The sequence below is a fragment of the Siniperca chuatsi genome, linkage group LG6 (assembly GCF_020085105.1).
Source record: "Siniperca chuatsi isolate FFG_IHB_CAS linkage group LG6, ASM2008510v1, whole genome shotgun sequence".
Classification (NCBI taxonomy): domain Eukaryota; kingdom Metazoa; phylum Chordata; class Actinopteri; order Centrarchiformes; family Sinipercidae; genus Siniperca; species Siniperca chuatsi.
The window spans coordinates 16,487,963-16,510,054 of record NC_058047.1 but is presented as its reverse complement, the minus strand read 5'-3'; the positions used below and the strand labels follow the sequence as shown (position 1 = coordinate 16,510,054).

At 39.9% G+C, this 22,092-nt stretch overlaps 2 protein-coding genes across 7 annotated transcripts in view; one reads left to right on the top strand and one right to left on the bottom strand.

Moving 5' to 3' along the window:
- cers1 (ceramide synthase 1) overlaps positions 1-8,629 on the top strand; it is a 29,137-nt gene extending 20,508 nt beyond the window's left edge. For 2 of the 3 annotated variants that reach the window (XM_044199916.1, XM_044199918.1), the window contains exons 3-7: positions 842-1,022; positions 2,094-2,255; positions 2,469-2,616; positions 2,745-2,905; positions 4,311-8,629. In XM_044199916.1, coding sequence (XP_044055851.1) covers positions 842-1,022; positions 2,094-2,255; positions 2,469-2,616; positions 2,745-2,905; positions 4,311-4,353 — 695 coding nt within the window. In that variant the 3' untranslated portion in view covers positions 4,354-8,629. The remainder of the gene's footprint in view (positions 1-841; positions 1,023-2,093; positions 2,256-2,468; positions 2,617-2,744; positions 2,906-4,310) is intronic. The other variant, XM_044199917.1, reaches the window with a different exon arrangement.
- Positions 8,630-8,631: 2 nt separating this feature from the next.
- ncln (nicalin) lies at positions 8,632-21,862 on the bottom strand. Of its 4 annotated transcripts, none has more exons than XM_044199912.1 (15): positions 21,553-21,862; positions 20,440-20,630; positions 19,413-19,557; positions 19,188-19,282; positions 17,624-17,704; positions 17,242-17,345; positions 16,360-16,448; positions 15,913-16,052; positions 14,866-15,092; positions 14,241-14,328; positions 14,102-14,140; positions 13,209-13,372; positions 12,701-12,754; positions 12,349-12,427; positions 8,632-11,123 (listed from the first exon to the last, which is right to left on the bottom strand). In XM_044199912.1, the coding sequence occupies exons 1-15, from the start codon at positions 21,725-21,727 to the stop codon at positions 11,061-11,063; spliced, it is 1,734 nt and encodes a 577-aa protein (XP_044055847.1). In that variant the 5' UTR covers positions 21,728-21,862; the 3' UTR covers positions 8,632-11,060. The 4 variants fall into 4 exon arrangements, with proteins under 4 accessions (XP_044055847.1, XP_044055848.1, XP_044055849.1 ...); XM_044199913.1 differs by having other exon boundaries at positions 13,209-13,369; XM_044199914.1 differs by having other exon boundaries at positions 14,914-15,092.
- Positions 21,863-22,092: the final 230 nt, after the last annotated feature.

The following is a 22,092-nucleotide window of genomic DNA, read 5'->3' as shown; positions in this document are numbered from 1 at the left end:
AATAGTTGTATTACTTTAGCTAGGTTTTGTAAATTCCATCAGTTTAATGCAAATGTATTCACCTTAAAGATTATATGATTAACCGTTTAAAAATGAAAGCCTCCACAGTCATTTGTAATCTGACATGTGTTAGAAATAGGCCATTCAGTTGCTGAATCATGCTTAAAGGGACAGTTCACCCCAAAATCAAAAATACATATTTTTCCTCTTTGTGCATTGAGTGCTACATAATCCCATTATATTAAAAAAAAAAAGGCAGACATCTCCAGAACTTGGCAACTCACACTACAACAATCTAGATGGATAAATAGCGCTACAGGAAAGAGGAAAAATATGTATTTTTGATTTTGGGGTGAACTGTCCCTTTAACTTTTTATCCAGATCTCCTGGTTTTAGTAGTTCACAATGTTTGAGAGACACTGAGTCATATAGTCCTAACACTTGCTGACAGATATGTGCCTGTTTCCAACTCTGTGATAGTTGATGATACAATCACCTCCTTCTGTATAGACTGAATGTCATCAAATGTATGGCTACAATATAAAGTAAAATGGCAGGCTCATCCACATATTTCATATACCAACTTTGGTGAAAATCTGTCCTACAAACTTCAGCTTTTGGATGACATTTTATAGGAGAATTGATGAAAAAACACAAGTGCTTTATTAATGGACACATAGTAGCGTTATTGTATCCAGATAGAAACCAAAAAGTAGTAGTTTTCAAACAGAAACAATTTAAGTTGGTGAGTTGATTTTAAAGTAAAAGCTGACATCCTTAATGTGCTCTCAGTGTGTATCAGGCTTTAACCTCTCCTCACATTTCCTACCTGTTTCTCCAGACTGGAAGAGTGGTATGTCAGTGCCTACAGACATCGCCATAGCCTACCTGATCCAGGGCAGCTTCTACGGCCACTCCATCTATGCTACAGTCTACATGGACGCGTGGAGGAAGGACTCAGCTGTCATGGTGGTGCACCACATCATCACGCTGGCACTCATTAGCTTCTCCTACGCCTTCAGGTATTTTTGTCTGGTTTAATGTTAAGTCTAAAAAGATCTTCTTTTGACCCTTTTTGGATTGGCATAAAACTGTTCATCACATAAACAAAGAAATGTAATTCAGCAGGTATTCCGTCTGATTGTGAAGACTTTGTTTCAAAGTTTATGTCATATTAAACACATCAAGACATACAGCAGACACACAGCCACATGAGTCATGTGTGATGAATTACACTCTGGTTATTGTAGTCCATTGTTACACTACTGCAGTTTCAACTAAACATCAGCCTTACACAGGAAATGTATTGTTATCTGCCATGTTACCTGAACTTGATCATCACTGCCTTGTGTTGGACGACGCAGCACCGGCTGCATCACCGACAAGTGGGGGATGTAGGATTATGATGATGATGAACAATTTAACCATTCCACAAAAAATTGATGCCCTCTCCTAAACAGCCTGCCTCTGACTCGTTTGCTGCTGCTTTGTATTCACTATTGATTCAGAATGCAGGCAGAAACACGTAGATTTCCTACACCATTAACATGCTTTCAGCGCCCCATAGCAGTGAATCTTGCTTCATGCATTATGGCACCCAAACTATACACAAAGCCGAAATTTACTATGTTGTTTTGTTGTTAATATTTCTGGTTGAGCCACCCAAAAATTAGCATTGAAACACCAATATAGTACAGAACAGTGTGTGTTCAGCTTTCTGCCTGCTAATAAAGGGATTTTACAGAAAAGGGGAGATACGGTTAGAAATGCTCCAGCAGGTTTCCATTTTGTAATTAACTAAAAATGAAATAAATGCACAGTAACTGCAAGAAAATAGATTTTTTTGTACCTGGGAATTGAGACTGAAACATGCCTTCAAAATAAACTGCATCAAATTTTATCTTTCTTTTGCTGACTGTGTTGACTGACAATATCCTATTTACAATTACGGTTTTACTATACATTTTAGAAAGGTTGCTGGTTTTGATACTTAACAGTGTACAAAACTTACATTGACAGACGCCTGCTTGTATAGGACTTGTATTAAAACATAAGCTGAAATATACACATACTTTACTGTACGTTCCCCTCAGATACCACAACGTAGGGATTCTGGTGTTGTTCCTCCACGACATCAATGACATCCAGCTGGAGTTCACCAAGCTCAACATCTACCTGAAGTCCAGAGGAGGAGGCTATAACTTGCTCAACGACATCCTGTCCAACATGGGCTCTGTCAGCTTCAGCATCACTTGGTGAGGCTCAACAAACACACACACAAAGACACACCCATTGTGTCTTTGTCCCATTTGTTCTCTGTCACAGTTGAATGTTTTGTAGTCTTGACAGCTTCGTCACTTTTCTGTCGTTTTTTTTTTTTTGTTCACTCATGGAAATACTGAAGATGAATAGACATGAATAATATTTCTATTTCTGGTGTCTTGTGTTACTGTCTCCATCTCTCTCAGGTTCTGGTTCCGCCTCTACTGGTTCCCTCTCAAAGTGCTGTATGCCACATGTGTGTCCAGCCTCCAGTCCGTCCCCAGCATCCCCTTCTACTTCTTCTTCAACGTTCTTCTCCTGGTGCTGCTGCTCATGAACATCTACTGGTTCTTGGTGAGGACACACAGGTTTTTTTTTATTCAAACCTAGAAAGCATTTATGTTTGTTTGTCTTGAAGAAAACTGCCACACCAAATGACACAATCTGATCTCTTTCCTGTTTTCCTCCCCTGGTCTGTGTAGTTTATTGTGATTTTCGTAATGAAGGTGCTAAAGATGAAGGAGGTGAACGACGTCAGGGAGTACGAGGAGGAGGACGGCAGCAAGGCGGCAGCAGGCCTGCCCAGAGACCCTCAGGCAGAAAACAACGATGATGATGCTGGACATCACATATCTACCCAGGGGTGAGCTGCACCAACAGAACCTGCCATTTCTTTAATCTGACAGACCTCAGCTCAGGGTGGAAATATACCAGCAGCCAACTGGTGGCAGCCTTTCACTGTAAATGTTGAGTTTGTTTTTACCAGCAGCAGGTTTAGCAGGAAACCAAACCAACAGTTTAAGGTGCTATTTGTAGAATTTGCACATTAATAAATCATTAGTTTTAAGACGTGTTAATTTCTAATACCAATGGCTGGCCTAATGCTACAAGACAGAGAACTGGGCTTTACCAAAATAAATATTTCATAAATAAACACGTTATTTAAAATGTTAAGAAAATACATGTTAACAGACACAGAGTATTCTAAATAATCAGAACTGAAAGTCTACAGCCACGCTAACAGCTCTGTGAGGCAGTGCTTTGAGCTAAATGCTATCATCAGCATGCTAACATGCTGATGTTTAGCAGGCGTAATGTTTACCATGTTCATAGTTTAGTGTGTTAGCATGCTAACATTTGCTAATTAGCACTGAACAAAAAGTACAGCTGAGGCTGATGGGAATAATATTAGCCGCTAGCTTAGCTAATAAATATTCTGCAGTATAAATATGGTTTAATAACATAATTCAGCTTGCCAGCATATGGTGAATTTGATCAGTGTGTAGTCAGTTATTGTAGCCGGTGCACAAACAAGTCAGTGTCCTTTCCTAACCCCTTCTAGCAGCTATTGTAATAATTATTATGCCTCTATAAGAGGAGATTGAGCAGAATAATATGGAGATTTACAAATTGTTTGTTTTAATTGTATTGCGCAATAGTGGCTTTTTCTAATGTGTAAATGAGTACTCAGCACTCTGCAATAGTGAGCTTTAAACAAGAAAATGCTAACTTGACTAAAACCAAAGTTGCCTATATCTGTTTGTGCCTTTATCTGAAGTGAGGGATTCATCTGAGGAGCTGCCTTTAGCCTCCTGGTTGACTGTCATTAGTACCTCTATTATCTGCTGCTGATTATCATGGTAGCCTTTGACCACTGACACTCTGAAGACCCTGAAACTGCATTCGCCTCTCTCACTTTCCTATTAGTTTACAATATAAAATAATGCTGTATAAGATTTGATAACTCATGCAGGTTAAGAATTTATTCCTTTTTGCACTTTCTCCTCTCCTGGCGGCAGAGGTACAGTAGATGCAGAAAGAGCAGATCTCCCACTGAGCTTGTGTAACTAGCAGCCCTCACAGGTAGATAGGATCAAAGAGCCTGAGACCATATGGCGATGTGATTATGTGGCACTCCTTATCTACCTGGCCTTGAACCCTGCTGATATCCTTTTTGCTTGCTAATGCCTCACATCTACTGATCACCTCACTTGACAAGCTTATTCTCTCCTTCTCAGTCCCTGACCCTCTGTTGTCTCTCTTTGCAGGAAGCACGTGCAGAACGGGATCACCAAGGACAAGCATCTATAACAGGCTCTCCATCGCCACCACCTGGAACTAGGCTACAAGTACAAGCAAGACAAGACGCCCTCCTTGGACGGCTCACGCTCAAAACGTGGCTGAAGGGAAGAGTGTCACAAAAAGAAAAAGAAGGAAAATAGCTAAGTTAGGCCGCGATGAGTTTTTACTCTTTTTATTTGTTTTAGAACATTTCATTTCATCACTGTCGTTTTGTTTTCAGTTTTGTTTTTATTAGAGCACTGTGAATGTTATTTCAGGTGACATTTTGTCTTATTGTTGCTAACTTTACATTTGATAGATTCAGTAGAAACAAACCAGTTGGAGTGAGAGTTGGACTGTGATTGTCACGTACGGCAGTACAGGGTGTCATAATCATCACCCTGCACAGCGCCGCGGCACCCAGACAAGGAAGAGGTTTAGGCCTGTAGTGGTTCTGTAGACATTTAGTCCTACAGTAACCTTTAGTAACCTGCAACAATCAGCATTTAAGCAATATGCTAATTCAATAGGTGTTTGCAGTCGTGTTTATTAATGAATGCCTTTCCTCCCTTCAACTCCGTCCATCTTCTCTGACTCTGACTGCTGTTTCACCGCATGTATTGATTTTCATATCATTGCACAAGTCAGTGGTGGCGATCGCACAGCTCTGGCCACATTGGTGTGTGTAGGTATGTGCGTGTGTTAGGTGTTTCAGGATGTGGAGAGTATTGGATATAGGGGAATCTTTAAAACTCAAAATCCTTCGTCTCACAGCATTTCACCTCTCAGTTTGATTTCTTTTGACATTGTATCTCTTGTACTGATGATCAGCAGGCATTGGAAATATTCACTTGGCATTCTTGTACAGAAAAGGCTTTTTGTTTTTTGTCTTTCCTCTGTGTGTTTTGCAAAGCATCTGTCGCTGCACTGACATGAAGGTATACAAGCTGATTGCTGGTTTAATGACAGCAAATAGCTAGAATTGATTGACTGGGTTTCAGTATCATGATTGAATTAGTTTAAACAATATGGATTTTGATAACATTTCTAACCAGTTTGTGGGTGGCGGTGGCTATCGTTTTCACAGAAAGATTGGAACAATAGCCCAGAACTTGTGTGAAGATAAAAATCACTATGATAAAAACATTATGTATGCACACATTATGGTATTCAGGAATGCATGACATCGAATGATCTTGGAAATATGCTATGTAATCATAATGTCTTTATTAATGTGATGTTTTTTGAAGCAGCAGTGACCACTGAACACAGAGGGACCTATTTCATTCGAGTGGTTTCCCTGGATCCCACTGGTTTACCTCGTGTGTTAGTGTTACTCCTGCACCTGTAGAAAATAAGGAATGTTTCTATTCTTCCTACCGTCTCGATCAAATTCAAGCTCTTGTTTCGATGAACAGCATGCTTGTGCTGCCGGAGCAGGCCGCAGATGTTGTCTGTCCGTAGAAGAAGCGTCCGTTCTGTTTTAGTTTATCTGTTTGTCTTCCACAATCTCCTCGTCAGAACTTGGGGGAAGTTCCAACTAACTTTTTATGTTATCACTGTTATTGCTGTAGTTCAGGTTATTATTGTTGATTTGTTTTTTGGAATTGCTGCTGTTTTGTTTTTTTCCTCAGAGAACACTGTTGGTATTCCAGTTGTGTTGTTTTTTTCCTGCTGTGTATGAGTTGGTGATAGTCTGCTCAGATCAGATGTTTCTGGGGACCAGGGAGAGTCGTTTTGTTAATTTACATCTGGTTTTAGTCTCAGATCTCTTCCTTTTAAACTGAATGCTGGCTCACGCTCATTTGACTGTAGTCCCTATACATCATACATGGTTTATGGCACTGTATGTAATATATCCTACGTTCAGAGTCCCGTGGCTGAGGAAGCGACGTCTGAAATCCTCCCCGCTCAACTGTGAGAATAGATTATCCATAGTTTGCTGATATTTTTGTTGTATAGGATGCCATATGACAGGGGAGTGAAGTTTGCAGTAAACCCACAAAGACCTGAGATCTGGATTAGGTGCGACTCATCCCTCAAGTCTGGTATGGTACTGTGTGCAAAAGGTGCGCCTTCAATCTCTCCACCTCTCTCCCATTGTGTCATACTACAAACAGTCCTGTGATGTCATGTGTGAACGAGTAGCTACTGCTAGGGGTGGGCGATATGACGCAATATACAATCAAGCGATAGAAATTTGCTGTCCTGTTTACACCGTGGTGTCTATCCTATTTTTAACCTCTCTCTGGGTGTATTAGGCCATTGTGGGCAATGTTGTGAATCAATGTGCTGTTTTATGGCAATATTGGACTTCATATTTTTTGCATCTAAAGTACTTTGTCTTTTCAGGTATTTACTTTGATGGATTACCCAAAAAACAGCTGCAGGAACTACCAGGTGTGCACTAGATAACGCTTAATTCAATTGATTTTTCAGAAAATGTACCACCATGTACAGTATACCAGTATCATTATATGAAATAACGTATATCGTGAAAGAGGATTTTATCCATGTCGCCCACCCCTAACTACAACCCAGAAGGGACGAAACTATCCGAAATTGAAGGAAAAAACATTTTGAGATTGCCAGTTTATTTTTCTTTGTGTATAGATTTGGCTGATTCGTATTTAAACATTCGATATAACATTGGCCTGCAGTTCAGGTCATCTTTGGTTTAAGTTGTTGGAAACATGTTGCATGTGAAGCTCAGTTCAGTCAGACAACTCACTTGGAACAGAAGTTTGTGAATGTACAGACTTGATATTTGATGTTTGGTTCTGACCTCGTCTCTGGAGATCAGGGAGTGGTGATAAAATGAGACAGTGTTTGCAAATTCTCCAGTAAAGCAACATCAACAGGCTCGTCACTTCTTGCTTCAAGGTTCCCACGGGTCCTTGAAATCCTTCAAAGTTTGTGAAATAGACATGGATCAGTGAAATGGCTTGAATTCATATATTTTGTGCAAGAATAGAAATTTAAGTTCTTTTTATATATTTATTTTTTACTTAAAGTAACTTCACTATAACGCAGCGGCACAACTGAGAAGTGTTCGCACATTCAAGCCTCTCTCTCTTTTTAATTGTTGTCTGTGAGCTTCTGTAAAGCCTGATAGTTCTCATAAAAATTCTCACTGTTGTAACAGTAGTTAACCTTGACCCGTGTCTCAAACTATGCTGTGTTGGGTCCTTGAATTGGGCCTGGAAAGTCGTTGAAAAGTCCTTGAATTTGATGTTTAAGAAAGTGTAGGAACCATGTTGTTTGTATACACTGATCAACACAGAGAAGATTAAGGAGTGACGGTATAAAGATGTGTTTGCAAACTAATCAGTAAAGCAGCAGCACAAGGCTGCCATTATTGCACAGGCAGTGAGTAGAGTATGATATTTGGTGTCTAGGCTCTAACCTTGTCACTCCCCATTTCCATATATTAAGATCAACACAAATGTAGGGAGTGACGAGAAAAGCAGTGTTAATAAACTGAGCAGGAAAATTGGAAAGGCTGCAGTGGATTTGTGTTGCAACGAGTCGAGTATATAATATTTGTTTTCTAGACTGACCTTTTTGCTGCTTGTTTCAAGTCAATTTTATTTATATAGCCAAATTTGCCTCATTTGGCTTTACAATCTGTACAGCATATAGGACACCCTCTATCCTTAGACCCTCGATTCGGATAAGGTTTGCATGCATTAAGATTAACACAAAGTTTAGGGAGTGACGATAAAATGAGCAGTGTTTACAAACTGAGCAGTGAAGCAGCAGCATTGACGGGGCCGCCTAACTTCCAAGGCTGCGAGTTGTCTGCCTGAACTGGCTCACAGGCTTCGCTCCATCATGACACAAAGTATCTTCACGAATGGTTTGATTGTGCCAAAATTTCCACCCAAATTATGAGGCAAGTGTTAGTGTGAGAGCTGGTGCCGAGCGAAGAGGAGAGCTAGTAGAAAACGACGGGCAGAAAAGCCCTGCAGGTATTTCTTGTAAATTGCACTGTAATTTATTAGTATTCTTTTTATTGTTCATTAGGAGATCAAAATTAGAAAAGGGAGGGAAGAATTTGGGAATTTTTATGACTTTCTGGGAAGAATCAGTAACTAAAACTCTTATTAATTGAAAGTGTATTTTAATGATAAATGTTTTTTTGGACCATTGATATTTGCTGGCAGCGATACAAATTGCCCCATTTTTCTTTCAAAACTGAATCTGACCACTTAAAAGACGCATACTTGCTCTTTTGTAATGCAATTTTAATACCATTCAGCCAATGTTATCCCCCCCATAAAATAAAACATGTCAGTAAACAAGAGACTTGTTCCTTGTGATTTCTTTTATTTTATTTTTTTAAATCACAACTGATACCATTTTCATTGCAAAGATCAAGTGTTGTGGATGACATGAAACAGAGTTCAGACCAGAGGAGAGTTCATCATTTCAGTGCAAAAATGAAACTGTTTCAATAAATTAAAAATTCATATGTACCACACAGTATTTCCCTCATGTTGGTAAATAAAGAAATCTGGTCATTGTTACCATGGCAACGAGGGGGGTGTCACAGGTCATGCAGTAACACATGGAAAATACATAATGTCAAATAAACACCATTCACCCACAACAAGGCAAGACCAGGGCAGAGAAAAGGTCGAGGAAGCACTGCAGTATTAATTTTACACACACCAATATCTTATGAAATTAGGTGTGTGTAAGATATTTTTCCCATTTAATCCAACACCCTTTGTATTATTGCCCATTTTAAGACATCCAGTGTATAAATACTGCAGTGCTGGCTTGACCAAAATCTTAACACAGCTTTAAAAATGTCTGATTAAGTCAAATCACATTATTGCTGTATTCGGCAAAAGGTCAAATTCAGCACATTTTCTACTGATAAAAAGGAGTAAAGAGGGAGTTTCATGATGTGTTGTCATTGTACTCTTTACACACTAAACACACATGTGCTCTGATTAGGTAAAAAAAAACAAAAAAAAACCATGTTTGTTGCATGTGACCTTTTTTAACATGAGCTTTCAGATGATGTGTACTTCACCAGCATGACTTTTTAAATCAATTCAGGATTTTTTTTTTTTTTAAACACGTGAGCAGTAAAAATAAGACACCAGGTCACACAGCAACAGGAAACAAACCCCGACTACAGAAAAGGGTGATACAAAAAGCACGAAGGAAACTTTCAAGGTGAGATCAGTTTTAAATTTCTAAATATATTAGATGGGGAGAAAGGGGGAGATTAATACATACAATAATTATGTGGCAAGGATTTATTTCCATTCAACTGAATGCTTCTTTTAATAAATTCCTTACCAAGGCAATGGAATCGAGACTATCTAAACACTACTTCACATTTTATTTAGACAACTCACCTTATCCGTAAACGATATTTGTGTTAGGAGTCATTTTCACTGAGTATTTAAAGGAGAAGTTCAGATTTCTCTGTCTCAACACAATACTCATATGCCCAGATGTACACTGAAAGTTATTGGCCACTGTGATCATTCCTCCTCTCCATCCTGGCTCTGAGGAGCTCCCCTTTCTAGCACAACTACACTGACGATTAAATCGGTCGACAGAAAATCATTCACCAAATATTTTGATAATCGTTTAAGCCATTTATCAAGCCCAAATGCCGAACATTTGCTGGTTCCAGCTTTTTTTTTAATGTGATTTGTTGCCTTTGTATGTTTTATATTGATGGATTTTTTTGTCTTTTGGACTGTTAATCTGACAGAAGATGCAATTTGAATGCCTGCGATGGGCTAATAAAAAAACCCAAAACATTTTCAGACATTTTATAGTCTAATCGAAAAACTAATCAACAGATCAGTTGATAATGAAAATAATGTTTAGTTGCAGCCCTTAAGAGATAGAAGACAAAATCCACAGTTCTTTCTGTGCAACAATGCATTCTTAAGTGAAGCTAAAATGGAGGCTTCAGCAGTCTGAGCTAACCAAGTGGGTATCTTCTAATGTTAGTCTTTTTAGTATAAAATTTCCTTTGTGTTTTCACGGACAGTGATTCCTTGATGAGCTGTGGGGGATGGACAGTGAGACACAGAGGGAGTTTCATACCAAAAAGTCTTAACTTTTAACTCAGAGGCAGGGGGTCTCTACACAGTCAGTATGGAGACAAAGAATGATTACAGTGACCAATAACTCAAAGTTTTTATGGGAAAGTGAGTATTGTATTAAGGCAGATTGAAAAAATGTGAACTTAACCTTTACAACAAGGTTGGTGAACACATCTCTCGACAAAAGAAATATCTGGGCTAAACTCTGTGTGGTCAGTTTCTCCCTGTAGCTGCCTGAGACAACACATGACGTCAGTTTGGCAGAATGATCACTCGTACAGTATACCGAGAGGAGGGGATGAAGAGCGATCAGTTAATCTCATCTAGATCTCAGAGGCGTGGACAAATGCTTTACATCCCTCACAAGAGGGATTATCATAAATGAATGACAAGACATCTGTGTTGATGAAGACAGGGAGAGTGAAAAATGATTCCTGATTATTCTGGTCCATGAGACCAAATGGATTAAGTTGGCAGCAGGACAGGATCTGACATCATAGTTTGTGGATCAGGATGAAGAACATGGAAGTGATTCTGCTGGTTTGAAAACCATCATGAGAACAGCAGCTCGGCCCAGCTTCTGTGTTCTTACTGGCTAAAGTTTCTTGATTTGAGGAAAAGGGTGGGATCTGGAAAAATAAAACAGTGATGTGCACCTTAATGGGCCTTCATCTTGGGTTGGGTGATTCTACGGACAACACTGTACAGGACTCCAAAGTTCTGTAAGAGGACCACAAGACGAGAGATGGTGTTCATTTCATGTTTCCAGAACCACAAAACATCTGCACACTCACAAGCCCTTTTCAGACATGGAATACTAACAATGTGTGCAGGTTTTGGGGCTTTCAAACACAGGTCTCAATTAGGAAAATGTTACTTGGGCTGTATTCAAACATGACAGGACAGTTACAGAAGGAGCCACAATGCTTGCATAATATTTGTCATCTGGTGAGTGAGAAAGAGCATTGAGTTGGAAAGTATCGATATGAAGGAAAAATTGTTTTTTAGTTGTCTAATAGGCTGTATCAATGATAGATTTTAAAATTGTTGTTGAGGCCTTAAAGGGAAACTTCGCTATTTTTCAACCTGGACCCTATTTTCCCATGTTAGGCCCATTGACAAATACAGTAATTTTACCTCGCAGATCATTGTAAAACACACTTAATTTAAACTTGACAGAAACTAAATAAATTGGTGATTGCTGGAACAATGGAAAGACTAACCAAGATGGTTTTGGTGAGTTTTATTTTGTTTCTGTCGAGTTTGAATGAAGTGTTACGATGTTACGATGATCTGCAAGGTAAAATTGTTGTATTTGTCAATGGAGTCTGGTGGCTTTAAGGAGAGCGATATAACGGCTGTTTCTGGTTAAACAAAAAGGATCTTACTCGCCAACAGAAAGGTCTCTGTCTGTAAGGGCCTTTCCATTATGCTGCCAGACACTTATAACAATGTGAGCCTGTCAGTGGCAAAAACAAGCACTTTTAGTGGACGTACATAGACGGTGCGCTATTGCCCGGAAGGACTACATTGCAGTCTGTTTCGCTGCTGCCGGCTGCAGCACTCTCACGCAATACTGGACCAATTTCAAAACTTGCTGTCCCCATTAGTCAATTAGACACAAAAACATGGGAAAATAGGATCCAGGTTGAAAAATACCGAACGACCATCATGAGCGTGAATGATGCTTGTCTCCTCTTCTCTACTGAAACCCCTTAGAAATGTCCTTATTAAGTTTAACATTTATTATAAGGCAATAATAATGCCAGAAAATGGCTAAGCACACAAGAATAACTGAACATTAGGTCTCATTTAATTCCTATTTGTAAAATTGTAAGTTGTAAAATATCGGTTTCAGCCAACACGTAAAACTGACAACACATTTATATAATGTGGTGCATGTCTGAAAAGGGCCACAGTCTACTGCATGAACACAGTGACCTACCTGAATAGCCAGATACATCATCCCTAAGTAGGCTGCAATGCAGAGGGCCAGCAACAAGTCAAAAATAGCAGGTTTCACTCTGTGAGGTAAAAAGAATCACCAGAGATACAGAGTTAAAGAGAGATAAGAGGAGGGATTATTAAAAGAGAAGCACAGTCAAACATTATCTTATGTGATGGCTGTTTTTAATGTTTGGATTTCATCTTTTACTAGTATGGACCAAAGTCTGAAATAAAGTTAACTGAGGATTAATTGAAAGCAGATGAGATGGCCTCACAACAAAGCCACAGTGAATCAGTATGAACTGCACTAAAGCATCTCAGAGGAGGAAGAGGAGCTCATTAAAGCGTACCTGTAAGCATTCATAGTCTGCTTCAGCTGGTCGTAGAATACAAACTCTGGATCCCTGAGGACAAGAAAGTCATGACAAAAAAACAAAACAACTGATCAGACTATATATATATATATATATATATATATATATATATATATATATATATATATATATATATATATATATATATATATATATATATATATATATATATATATATATATATATATATATATGCGATCTGTGGTTTCTCTAGACAGTTGCACTGAATACACAAGATCAACACATTAAAGTTTAATGCTGTCTGATTAATGTCAAATACTAGGATACTTAGATTTTTAAAGACTATGTTACATCAGATGGAAAGGTGGCTAATAAAGGGGAAAAGAGGCACTGCATTTAAATGGGTGAGTTTTGTGGAATATGAATATTTTAAGTCAGATGTTTTAACTCTTATCTGTAAGCTTATTCTTATAGTAACAACTGTGCATTAATGTTTTCTGTCCGTCTCCACCCTTTTCTGTACCTTTTGTCAGCTTTGACGTAGTGTCTCTTGACATCCTTGAGGTAGTGTCCAAGGTGATACTCCAGAGTGGACACCACGCTGCTGTCTTTGTCCACCAGCTGAGCGGCTCGGGGTTGCGCTGTGAGCCAGTCCACCACCGCTGATAGCTGCTCCTCCTGAACCTGCTGACGTGATGAGAGACAAAAACATTACATCAGAAGTGTACAGTACGGTATGAGCACAGCAAGTTAAGAGGCTGAAGAGCTACACACAAAATAACCCCCACAGTCTGTGACGGACAGGATATACTAAAACTGTATCCTGGGGAAAAAAATCTTTACATAAGCAAAATAAACATTGTACCATGTGAGTCAGTGTCAGTTTCAGTTAAATGGAACCAGACCTGAGATGATTTTGTTTGCATCACTGAAACAAACAAACTGAGAGTTACGTCTGTTTCAGAGCAATACTGAGAGGGCTTTGTGATTTAGAAAAAGATGATAGGAGAGTGAGCAATAAAAGCACAAAACTTTGGCAATTAACCTTAATATTTCAGTGGTTCAGTAAGATAAGATTTGATCAGTGCCAAAAACGTTTTAACTGTTGGTAGCCATCCCTGGGGATGGATGAATAATCAGGAGAATAATGCTACATCACCACTTTATTTCATTTCCTACAATACATTTATACATTTAATCTATAACGCAGGTCTACATAATGTGCATTCAGCTCATGTCATGTCACGATCCATCCGTATGAAAGAGCTGTCACAGTTTAATCTCTGGTTGTCACAGAGACTTAATTCTGCATCTGTAGTTTATATAATTACTAAAAAGAAGAAGTACCTTCAACTGCAAATTATTTAATGGGGTATCAGACTCAGGGCAGAAGGGCAGCTGAGTTTCGTGACTTACCATTTGTTCGGTGAAGATCTGCAGGTCTCCAGGAGCCCCCTGCGCAGAAGAGTACATGAACAACAAAAATGTCACATCACAGGCAGAAAACAGACAGAGGATCTAGTGTCGATACATGTTCTCCAATCTGTGTGTTTACCTTCTCAGTGAGGTTGTAGATGACCCTGGCCAGTGCCTCTGCTACCACCTTGGTGTTCCTGTTGAGTTTCTTCACATCTACATGAGGCCTGTGAGACACAAACACAAGTGTGCAGACAGTTAGAGAAGGTGGAAGACCCCAAAACATCAGGAGAGAAACCAGAAACCCTCTGCAACAAGGGAAAGAAGAGAAACCGATTACAGAGCATCCATTTTCACTCAGGTGGGCTGAAATGCAGAAAGACTGAGCAAATATCAAATCAACTGACAGGTCAAGTGTGAAACTGTTACAAAGAACAGATATGTGGTTTACAAACAGAGAGACAGGGAGATGAGGGCAGTATAAGATTAAGGAATGGACTCAGAAAACCTCACACGCTCATTCCACATGTGACAAAAGTGCATAAATACAGTCATGAATGATGTAAGCTATGCACTGGTCAAAACACTCCAGTCTTTCCATGGAAGGTGTACAAAGGGATTTAACGTGATGTGACAGAGCACAGTGGGTCAGAGGAAATGAAAAGGAACGGGTCCATAACTACACAGACAACATGAATGAAAATGCAGCTAGAATGGAAACTCTTTTCTTTCGGTGATTCAGAGACTTGCAGTAATTAACCCACCCAGCAGGGGGCTCTCCCGCTCCGTGGCGAGAGGAGGGGGACACTGACCGCACGTCCATGATGCTGGAGCGCTGTGCCAGGCGGTGGGAGGGCAGATGGGACAGCGTGAAGGCCGGCAGCCGGCGGATCCCGAAGCGCTCGTGCTCCCAGGCCAGCATGTCGTCCGCCAGGTTGATTTTCTTGTGGACCATGGAGAACTTGACCTCTGGGTACTGACTAGCAACCACCTGAGAGGAAATGAGAGGGACAGAAATAGAATCCTAAATTATAGCTTATAATCTAACATGTGTTTTGGACTTAACAGGAAAAGTAGAGCAAAAATATTTTTAAGTGGTCATATTATGCTCATTTTCAGGTTCATAATTTTATTTTGGGGTTGTACCAGAACAGGTACAACATCATATTTCCCCTCATACTGCACATTGCTGCAGCACCTCTTTTCATCCTGTGCCTTGAACGCTCCCTTTTAGCTACCGAGTGAGGCCTCTCACTTCTATTCGATCTTTGTTGGGAGTTGCACATGCACAGTACCTAGGTAAGGACTACTAGCCAATCAGAAGCAGAGGTAGTGTGATCCACAACAAAACCGCTTCAGCCAGTGACTATGGCTTCGGTTCAGCCGTACATGTTCGAGCCCGAGTCTGATACCAAAACACAGGCAGAACAAACCAAACCAGCTTCACAACTTAGACTGGAGCAAGACGTTTCAGAGTGGTAAGTTATTCATTTGTAACTAATTTCTCTTTCACATGTAACGTTTTAACTGTGCACTGTCTCAGGCACTGTTTGTGCCTCCCTCTCCCCACAACCCAGATGATGTGGTTTAAGAAAGAAGAAGAAGAAAGAAGAAAGAAGTAAAACTGCAACATTAAAAAGGGGGATAACGCTGTGTTTGCACGGCCATTTACATTTCGATATAGCTTATGAGATTATTAATATAGACCTTTACATCTGCTGCAAAATAAGAGTGTGTTTTGACATGTTTTGTCCGTCCAATGTTGTGGCAACTCAGTAATTTAAGTGACTCAATGGTGTATCAAGCCTTACCATCTCCAGCTCCTTGAGCAGAGAATACTGAGGAGTTGCCTCTTTAGGAGGTTTGGAGACATGGAGGTGCAGAGAGTCTCCGTTCCCCAAAGTGTCCAGACACAACACAAAGGCTACATTGTCCTGCAGCAGACTGGAGTCTATGGAGAAAGGGAGGCAAAGGTATGGACGTCAAGGAGAAGGTAATAATTAAGATAAAAAATATTGAAAAATGGCACATGATGTGTTTAAACACAGAGATATAACCAAATATTGTATGTAGAGAAAAAAAAAGTAAGTTCTATCAAACTTTTAAAGGGTGGTTTGGGAATAAATTGGTCTTGGATTGTTCTTAATTTTGGTTAAAATTGGCCATCATGGCCATAAAATTGAATATCGAACCAAATCCAGCTGCATGAATACTTGTATCTCCTTCTGTAAGCATTGTATAAGACTACTGAACAGTACCTGTATGGTCCAGATTGTCCTCCAGCCAACGTTTTGTGCCCTGGTAGTTAAACTTCCCCCCACCAGATACAAAGAACAGCAGGTTGTACCTGAACACACAACATGATTCACAAATGAGTCAAATCTACAAGTGAAATCTTGCCTGAGGGACCCTGATGGAGGATGTGTGATACTAGGATATAGAGACCAGAGTTGTAATTAGTGAATATTAGTGTCTGTGGAAAATAAATCACAAGGCATGTCTTTAAATAATGGAGAAATCAAGTGAGCAGTTTGGTTTGGTTTATTTGGATCTCTTTTAGCTTGGTGGCTAATCTTCCAAGAGTCCACATTAAAAAAAAAAAAAAAATTAAGCAGTGTTGACTTTGAACCTATAGATGACTTTGTCTTTGAATTTACGGTAAAGTCCATTACTCCTCTATGAATTACTCTGTGTAAGAAGTGAGTCCTTCCACTCAGCTACTGTTAAGTACATTTAGACATAAGAATGAGCCCTTACCATATTGACCGCTTTAAGTGTTTAACAGTCCAATGTGATTCTTACTGCCAGCAGAGTGCACAGATAATGTTCAATATAGTTCTCACAAAGCATTTGGAGGACACTAACCATAACAAACATGATCGACATAACAAATAGACTCAGGTCAGCAATCAATACTACTTATACTATTTATACAATGCATAAAGTGAGGGTGCAGCATAGAGCTCCACTGAGGTGTTTGTGTTGACATGAATGTGTAAAAAATATTAGGAAATTAAGCTTTTTTTTTTAATGCAGCTAAAAAAAAAAAAAAAAAAAAAAAAAAGCATATTAACAACTATTTGAGGCTCATGAGACAAAATGATCCAAATCTAAATGTGAGTGTTAGCATCGTTACTCACCCAGCGTGTGTCCTCTTGTAGGTGTAAAGTTTCGAGAAGAGACGAGCCAGCTCTAGTAACATGGACACTCCACTGCCGTTTGAGTCTGCTCCGTACGACAGCCACTGGACACAACAACACACACAGTCAGATTACTTTCCTGGCCTGCTCTCTTCTTACTGACAGTTGTGTTGCATTAATGTGTTATTGTCCTGAACTATTACTGTATTAAGTTTGAGTTTTTGGACTCATATGCTTAGAGGTATCGTGTCTGACTAATCAACTAAACAAACTGTCAAATCCTACAGATATTTGCTGACAAAATATTTCTTCAGCTGCTAAATTTCCTGTATGTTTTGAAAGTGTCTGGGCTTTTGTAGGAGAAAAGAAGAAGCGAACATACTGGCGCAACACCAAAGGAGTCGTAGTGAGCAACCACGACAATGGTGGGCAGGTCCTCTCCTCCAACTCCAGCCAGACGACCCTGGCGAATGAAAACAGAGCCATTAGACAAGTTAAATAAAACACGAGGCGCAAACAGAATATCTAAAGCGTTAGATTCAGCTGAACCAATGGCACTGTGTGTATCAAAACTGATGCTGGCAGCGCGACAGTGCACAGTTGCAGTGGGTTACAGTCACAGTCGACCTCCTGACCACAGACCTCTGAGGAAAAACCTCAGTCTGTCTCCTAATCCCCCTGCAGTGTGACTAAGCCCCTTTTCCCTTCTGGTTTTAACACAAAGCGCAGATTAGAAAGTCCTAAACTAACTTCACTTCTGCTTTGTTTCGCTCCTTTCTGACTCAAAATGTTTGATCTAAAATTAGCTTCAAACAATGATCAAAGCTATCCAAATCCCTTCATGAACTCTTATGGAAAACAAAGGGACAGAAATACTGTAGCAGCCGATTCTTGTAAAGTCTGAATGAAAACAGCTGAAGAATGATATTCATATGCTCGCACACTGAGCATTAGTAATCTCCTTGTTGAGGGTGGAGACTCTTATTTTGCCATATTTTTAATTGAAATTTGACCATGAGAGCAAAATAGAAAAAAAGCTTAGCACCAAGCAATTTTAAGTCCTTTCAGGCCACCAGGCTTGATAGTGTGTAAATCCATCTAGATTTTAAAAATTCCAGGCTTTCAGTCCACACAACTGTTTTTGTTCTGGGATTTATGCCCACCCACACAGGTTCAGGAAGCACGCGTTGGGTACAAAGACAGCAGGCAGAACACACAACACCACCCTAGCCTAATAACACAAGACTGACTGTCATAGCTTCAGGTACCGGAGGACTCGGTTTTTCATGGAGATATCATCTACTAAAAATCTACCATTTATTTAACAAAATGCAGAAATGTAAATTAATACTGAAGGCCTTACCAAATCGAGAACAAAGTAGCCTTTTAGATATTTTCAAATGATTATATTAGCATACAAGAAACATTTAAAACACAGTCTCATTCAGTTCAGTTTTTAGTTTATCTGAGCTTCATGCCTGCTGACTGTGGGAGGAAACTGGATCAAGGACCCAGAGGAAAACTACGCCAACTACAACTCACACAGAAAGGACAGAGAGAGTTAAATCCAGGGCATTCTTGCTGTGAGTCAACAGTCCTAACCACCACGCCATCGTTCTGCCTGATGTTACTGTAACATTATCCTGCAACCCTCTGTCTGGTGCTTCTGATGGTATTTCTGTGTACAGAAAACTGCCAGTACACTCTTTTTTCCGTTTCAAGTTGGTTCTTCCAAAAAAAACAAAACAAAAAAAAACCTCAGAAAATTCAGTTTAAAATGTTGGAATACATCATTTGGAAAAAACTGACACCTTGTAAAGCCTTTCTAATCTCACTAGTGACTGAATGTTGTTACATGATTCAAGTGTCTCACTATTTCAAAGTCTGTGTATTTCAAGCAGCTGATTCAATTGTAGTTGTCTTCAGATTATGGTTCAGTCTCTCACCTCTAAACTGGTGATGGCCCAGTCACTGATAGCTTTACTCTGAGCTCCACTGGTGACCATCTGGAAGCCGTTGGCGGTGGCCGTATGCAGCAGCACTACAGAAAACATTAAATTAGAATAGGCTGACTTGTATATTTTTATGTCATGCAGAATGATAGTCTCACACATGCTAGCTTCTCTGTCTGTAGAAGACTAGACTTGTTAATCATGTGAGTGACTCTCTACCTTCAGCTGCTGATAAGGAGCCCTGTGAGGACGAGGAGGTCAGGGTTTGGGTGTAGATGGACAGCAGCTCATCGTCCTCCATGGCAAAGTAGACGGGGACAATGGTCTCAGTAGCCAACATCTCTGGCTCCAGCTCCATGAACTGCTGCACACGATAAACAGAAAGGAACAGCATGTTTACCAAGCTTAGACACACAGCTGCATTAGGTAGCATGAGATGCTGCTGGATTAGAACTGAAAGGGGAAATCTGATTTAATTCCTTCAACCCTGCAAGTTCAGTATTGCTCATGTTTTGAGAGGAATGTAAGTGATGGGAGACAGCGGCAAAGAGGAGAGAAACTTTGATATAAATTCACAGAGCTTATCTGGAATACTGACAAAAATCTGTCTCTACAATAATTCACCAATAACAGAAATTAGTTACGTAACCAAATGAGTAACAAATGAGTAAATCAAATGCGTACTTACTTCTGCTTTCCAGAAAGACTAATGATCCCACTCAGAAAGCGAGAAGTCTAATAGTTATAAGTGCAGTGTGCTTCAGTGAGATAACATCCAATTGCTGTAAAGGGTTAGGAAGACATTGTACACTGCAAATTCAGGACTTTGTCACAGTACTCCTTCTAGACCCTTCTCTTTGTTTATGAGTCACATTAAGCTTCAAAAATATAGATCAGAGAGGTGGCGCAGTCAAATAAACTATGGGTTGGAACAACACTTGCCTCTCTGTTCTTACCACTGTTTAAGTGCCCTTGAGCAAGGCACGTAACAAACAAATTCGACCCAAAACAGATAAGTCTGTGGGTGACTTTGTGATTGACTGCATAGTAATTTCAATTAAAGTTTCACTAAATATCTTTTGGAGGAAGGGAAGAAGAGCCAAAAAGGTCAATTCAGAAAGCAAAGTTTTGCACTGTGACACCACCGCGTTTCACCTGAACACACAATCAAAGAGGTAACAGCTGAAGGGGACGAAATGGGACACAGCACAAGACTTTGATTTGTGACACTAAAGTGTGTTATTACCTGCACTATGTCCTGGGGCACAGCAGACATGTTCTTGGGCAGGATTATGACCACAGCCCCAGCTGACTGGCGCAGGGCTTTCTGGTACTCCTCATAGGAGAAGTCTGCCAGCCGCATGATAACACAGCGACGACTTAGTACCTCTGCCTCCACAGTACGGGCCTCTGTGTTCAGGATGGCATTCCTGGTACCTGAGGGTAGGAGACACACTGATCATCAATTATGATACAATAACACCTGTCTTTATGTTGACAGAAAAGGGCAAGATTTACATACCATGCTATAAGAGCACTAAAACTGTCAAATAAAGACTAAGTTGAATCAAATGATGCTGAGGCTACAGCACTCTCAGGTACGTGGCACAGACCATAATAAAGGGATGGGTTTGGTTGACCACTTTGCCAAGTCTGGTAACATTTTCATCAAAGTTGCCACAAAAATAGCCATTACTACTTATCATACTAAAATGAAACTGTTGGAATGTCATTCCCTAGTTTCACTGTGTAGATTAGAGATTATTGCCAACCTTCATTTTCTCCTTGTCAAGATGTTTCCTTACTATACTTTGGGCTAGAAAGCTCAATCCACACTAAACTCACTCAAACAGCTATACACTATTTAAAAAGTCCACAAATAAATCTATGAATTCATAATTTTATCATAGTAAAACTGTGAGGGGTGAACAAAGTCTGCGAGCCTGCGTTTTGTGTCTGTCCCATTTAAGATGTCTTTTTGCAATGTTGCTAATCTAACGATGTATTAATACCGTAAATAATGAAATCGGTAGTTTATTAAGGGGATACACACTTAAGAATGACGCTCAGATTTAATTTTAAGGAGTAACGTTAATGCTCCTGATTTGCTTCTTAGGAAATGAGCTAGCTTGATACTGCCTACTAGCAAAGCTAAACTACATTAGCAGCTAGCTAGCTAGCTAGCGCTACCCTGCCTGCTGTCATTGACATGTTACTTTAGGTAACTTAACGTTTGCTGGAGATGACAACAAGGCTAACTTGAGTTAGCTGTTGGAGACCGATCTATTTACTTGCCAAGTTAACGCAGTAATGCTTACACGTATTCCTGTGTGATAAAATAGAGAAACAGCTGACTTACCGTAAGGCTGTCCCTGCAGGTCGTACTGCTGCATGCGATACACCGTGAACTCATGTGCCGCCTCGGCCGGCAGCGGTGACACCAGGATCAGCACCGCGGGGATAAACACAATGAAGGTAAGGGGAAACGAAGATTTAAACATGTTATCAAACATTTCACTAGCCTCCTCGAACATTGTGGCGATTGTTTTCTACGCACAGCTACGGATGAAATACTATTTTCAGCTATCGCCGCTCTCAGCAACTGACAGCCGAGGACCCAGTTTAGCTAACGTTAGCTAGCCAACCGCAAACAAACCGCAACCGGAGCAACTGACAAATAAGTCTGATCAGGCAAACAGCTGGACGACCAGTTACTCTGCACTGGGACTACAACAAAATGCAACATTATTGCCAGTTTGTGAAAATACAGTGAGTAATACAGTGTGATGTGTATTGAAGTACGTGTTTATTTAGAATATTCATCTGATAATATTTAAATATTTCAAATTGAGTTGAATCAACGGTCCTTCAGGGATCTTGTAGGGCAGCTATAATTGAA

Excerpts from the sequence above, each read along its gene's own strand:
- ncln (XM_044199912.1), bottom strand. The coding sequence starts at position 21,727 with ATGTTCGAGGAGGCTAGTGAAATGTTTGATAACATGTTTAAATCTTCG. Across the intron at positions 20,631-21,552 it reads CCTGCAGGGACAGCCTTACG|GTACCAGGAATGCCATCCTG; the intron begins GTAAGTCAGCTG and ends TCCTACCCTCAG. Across the intron at positions 12,755-13,208 it reads TACGTCAAAGCTGACAAAAG|GGATCCAGAGTTTGTATTCT; the intron begins GTACAGAAAAGG and ends TCTTGTCCTCAG.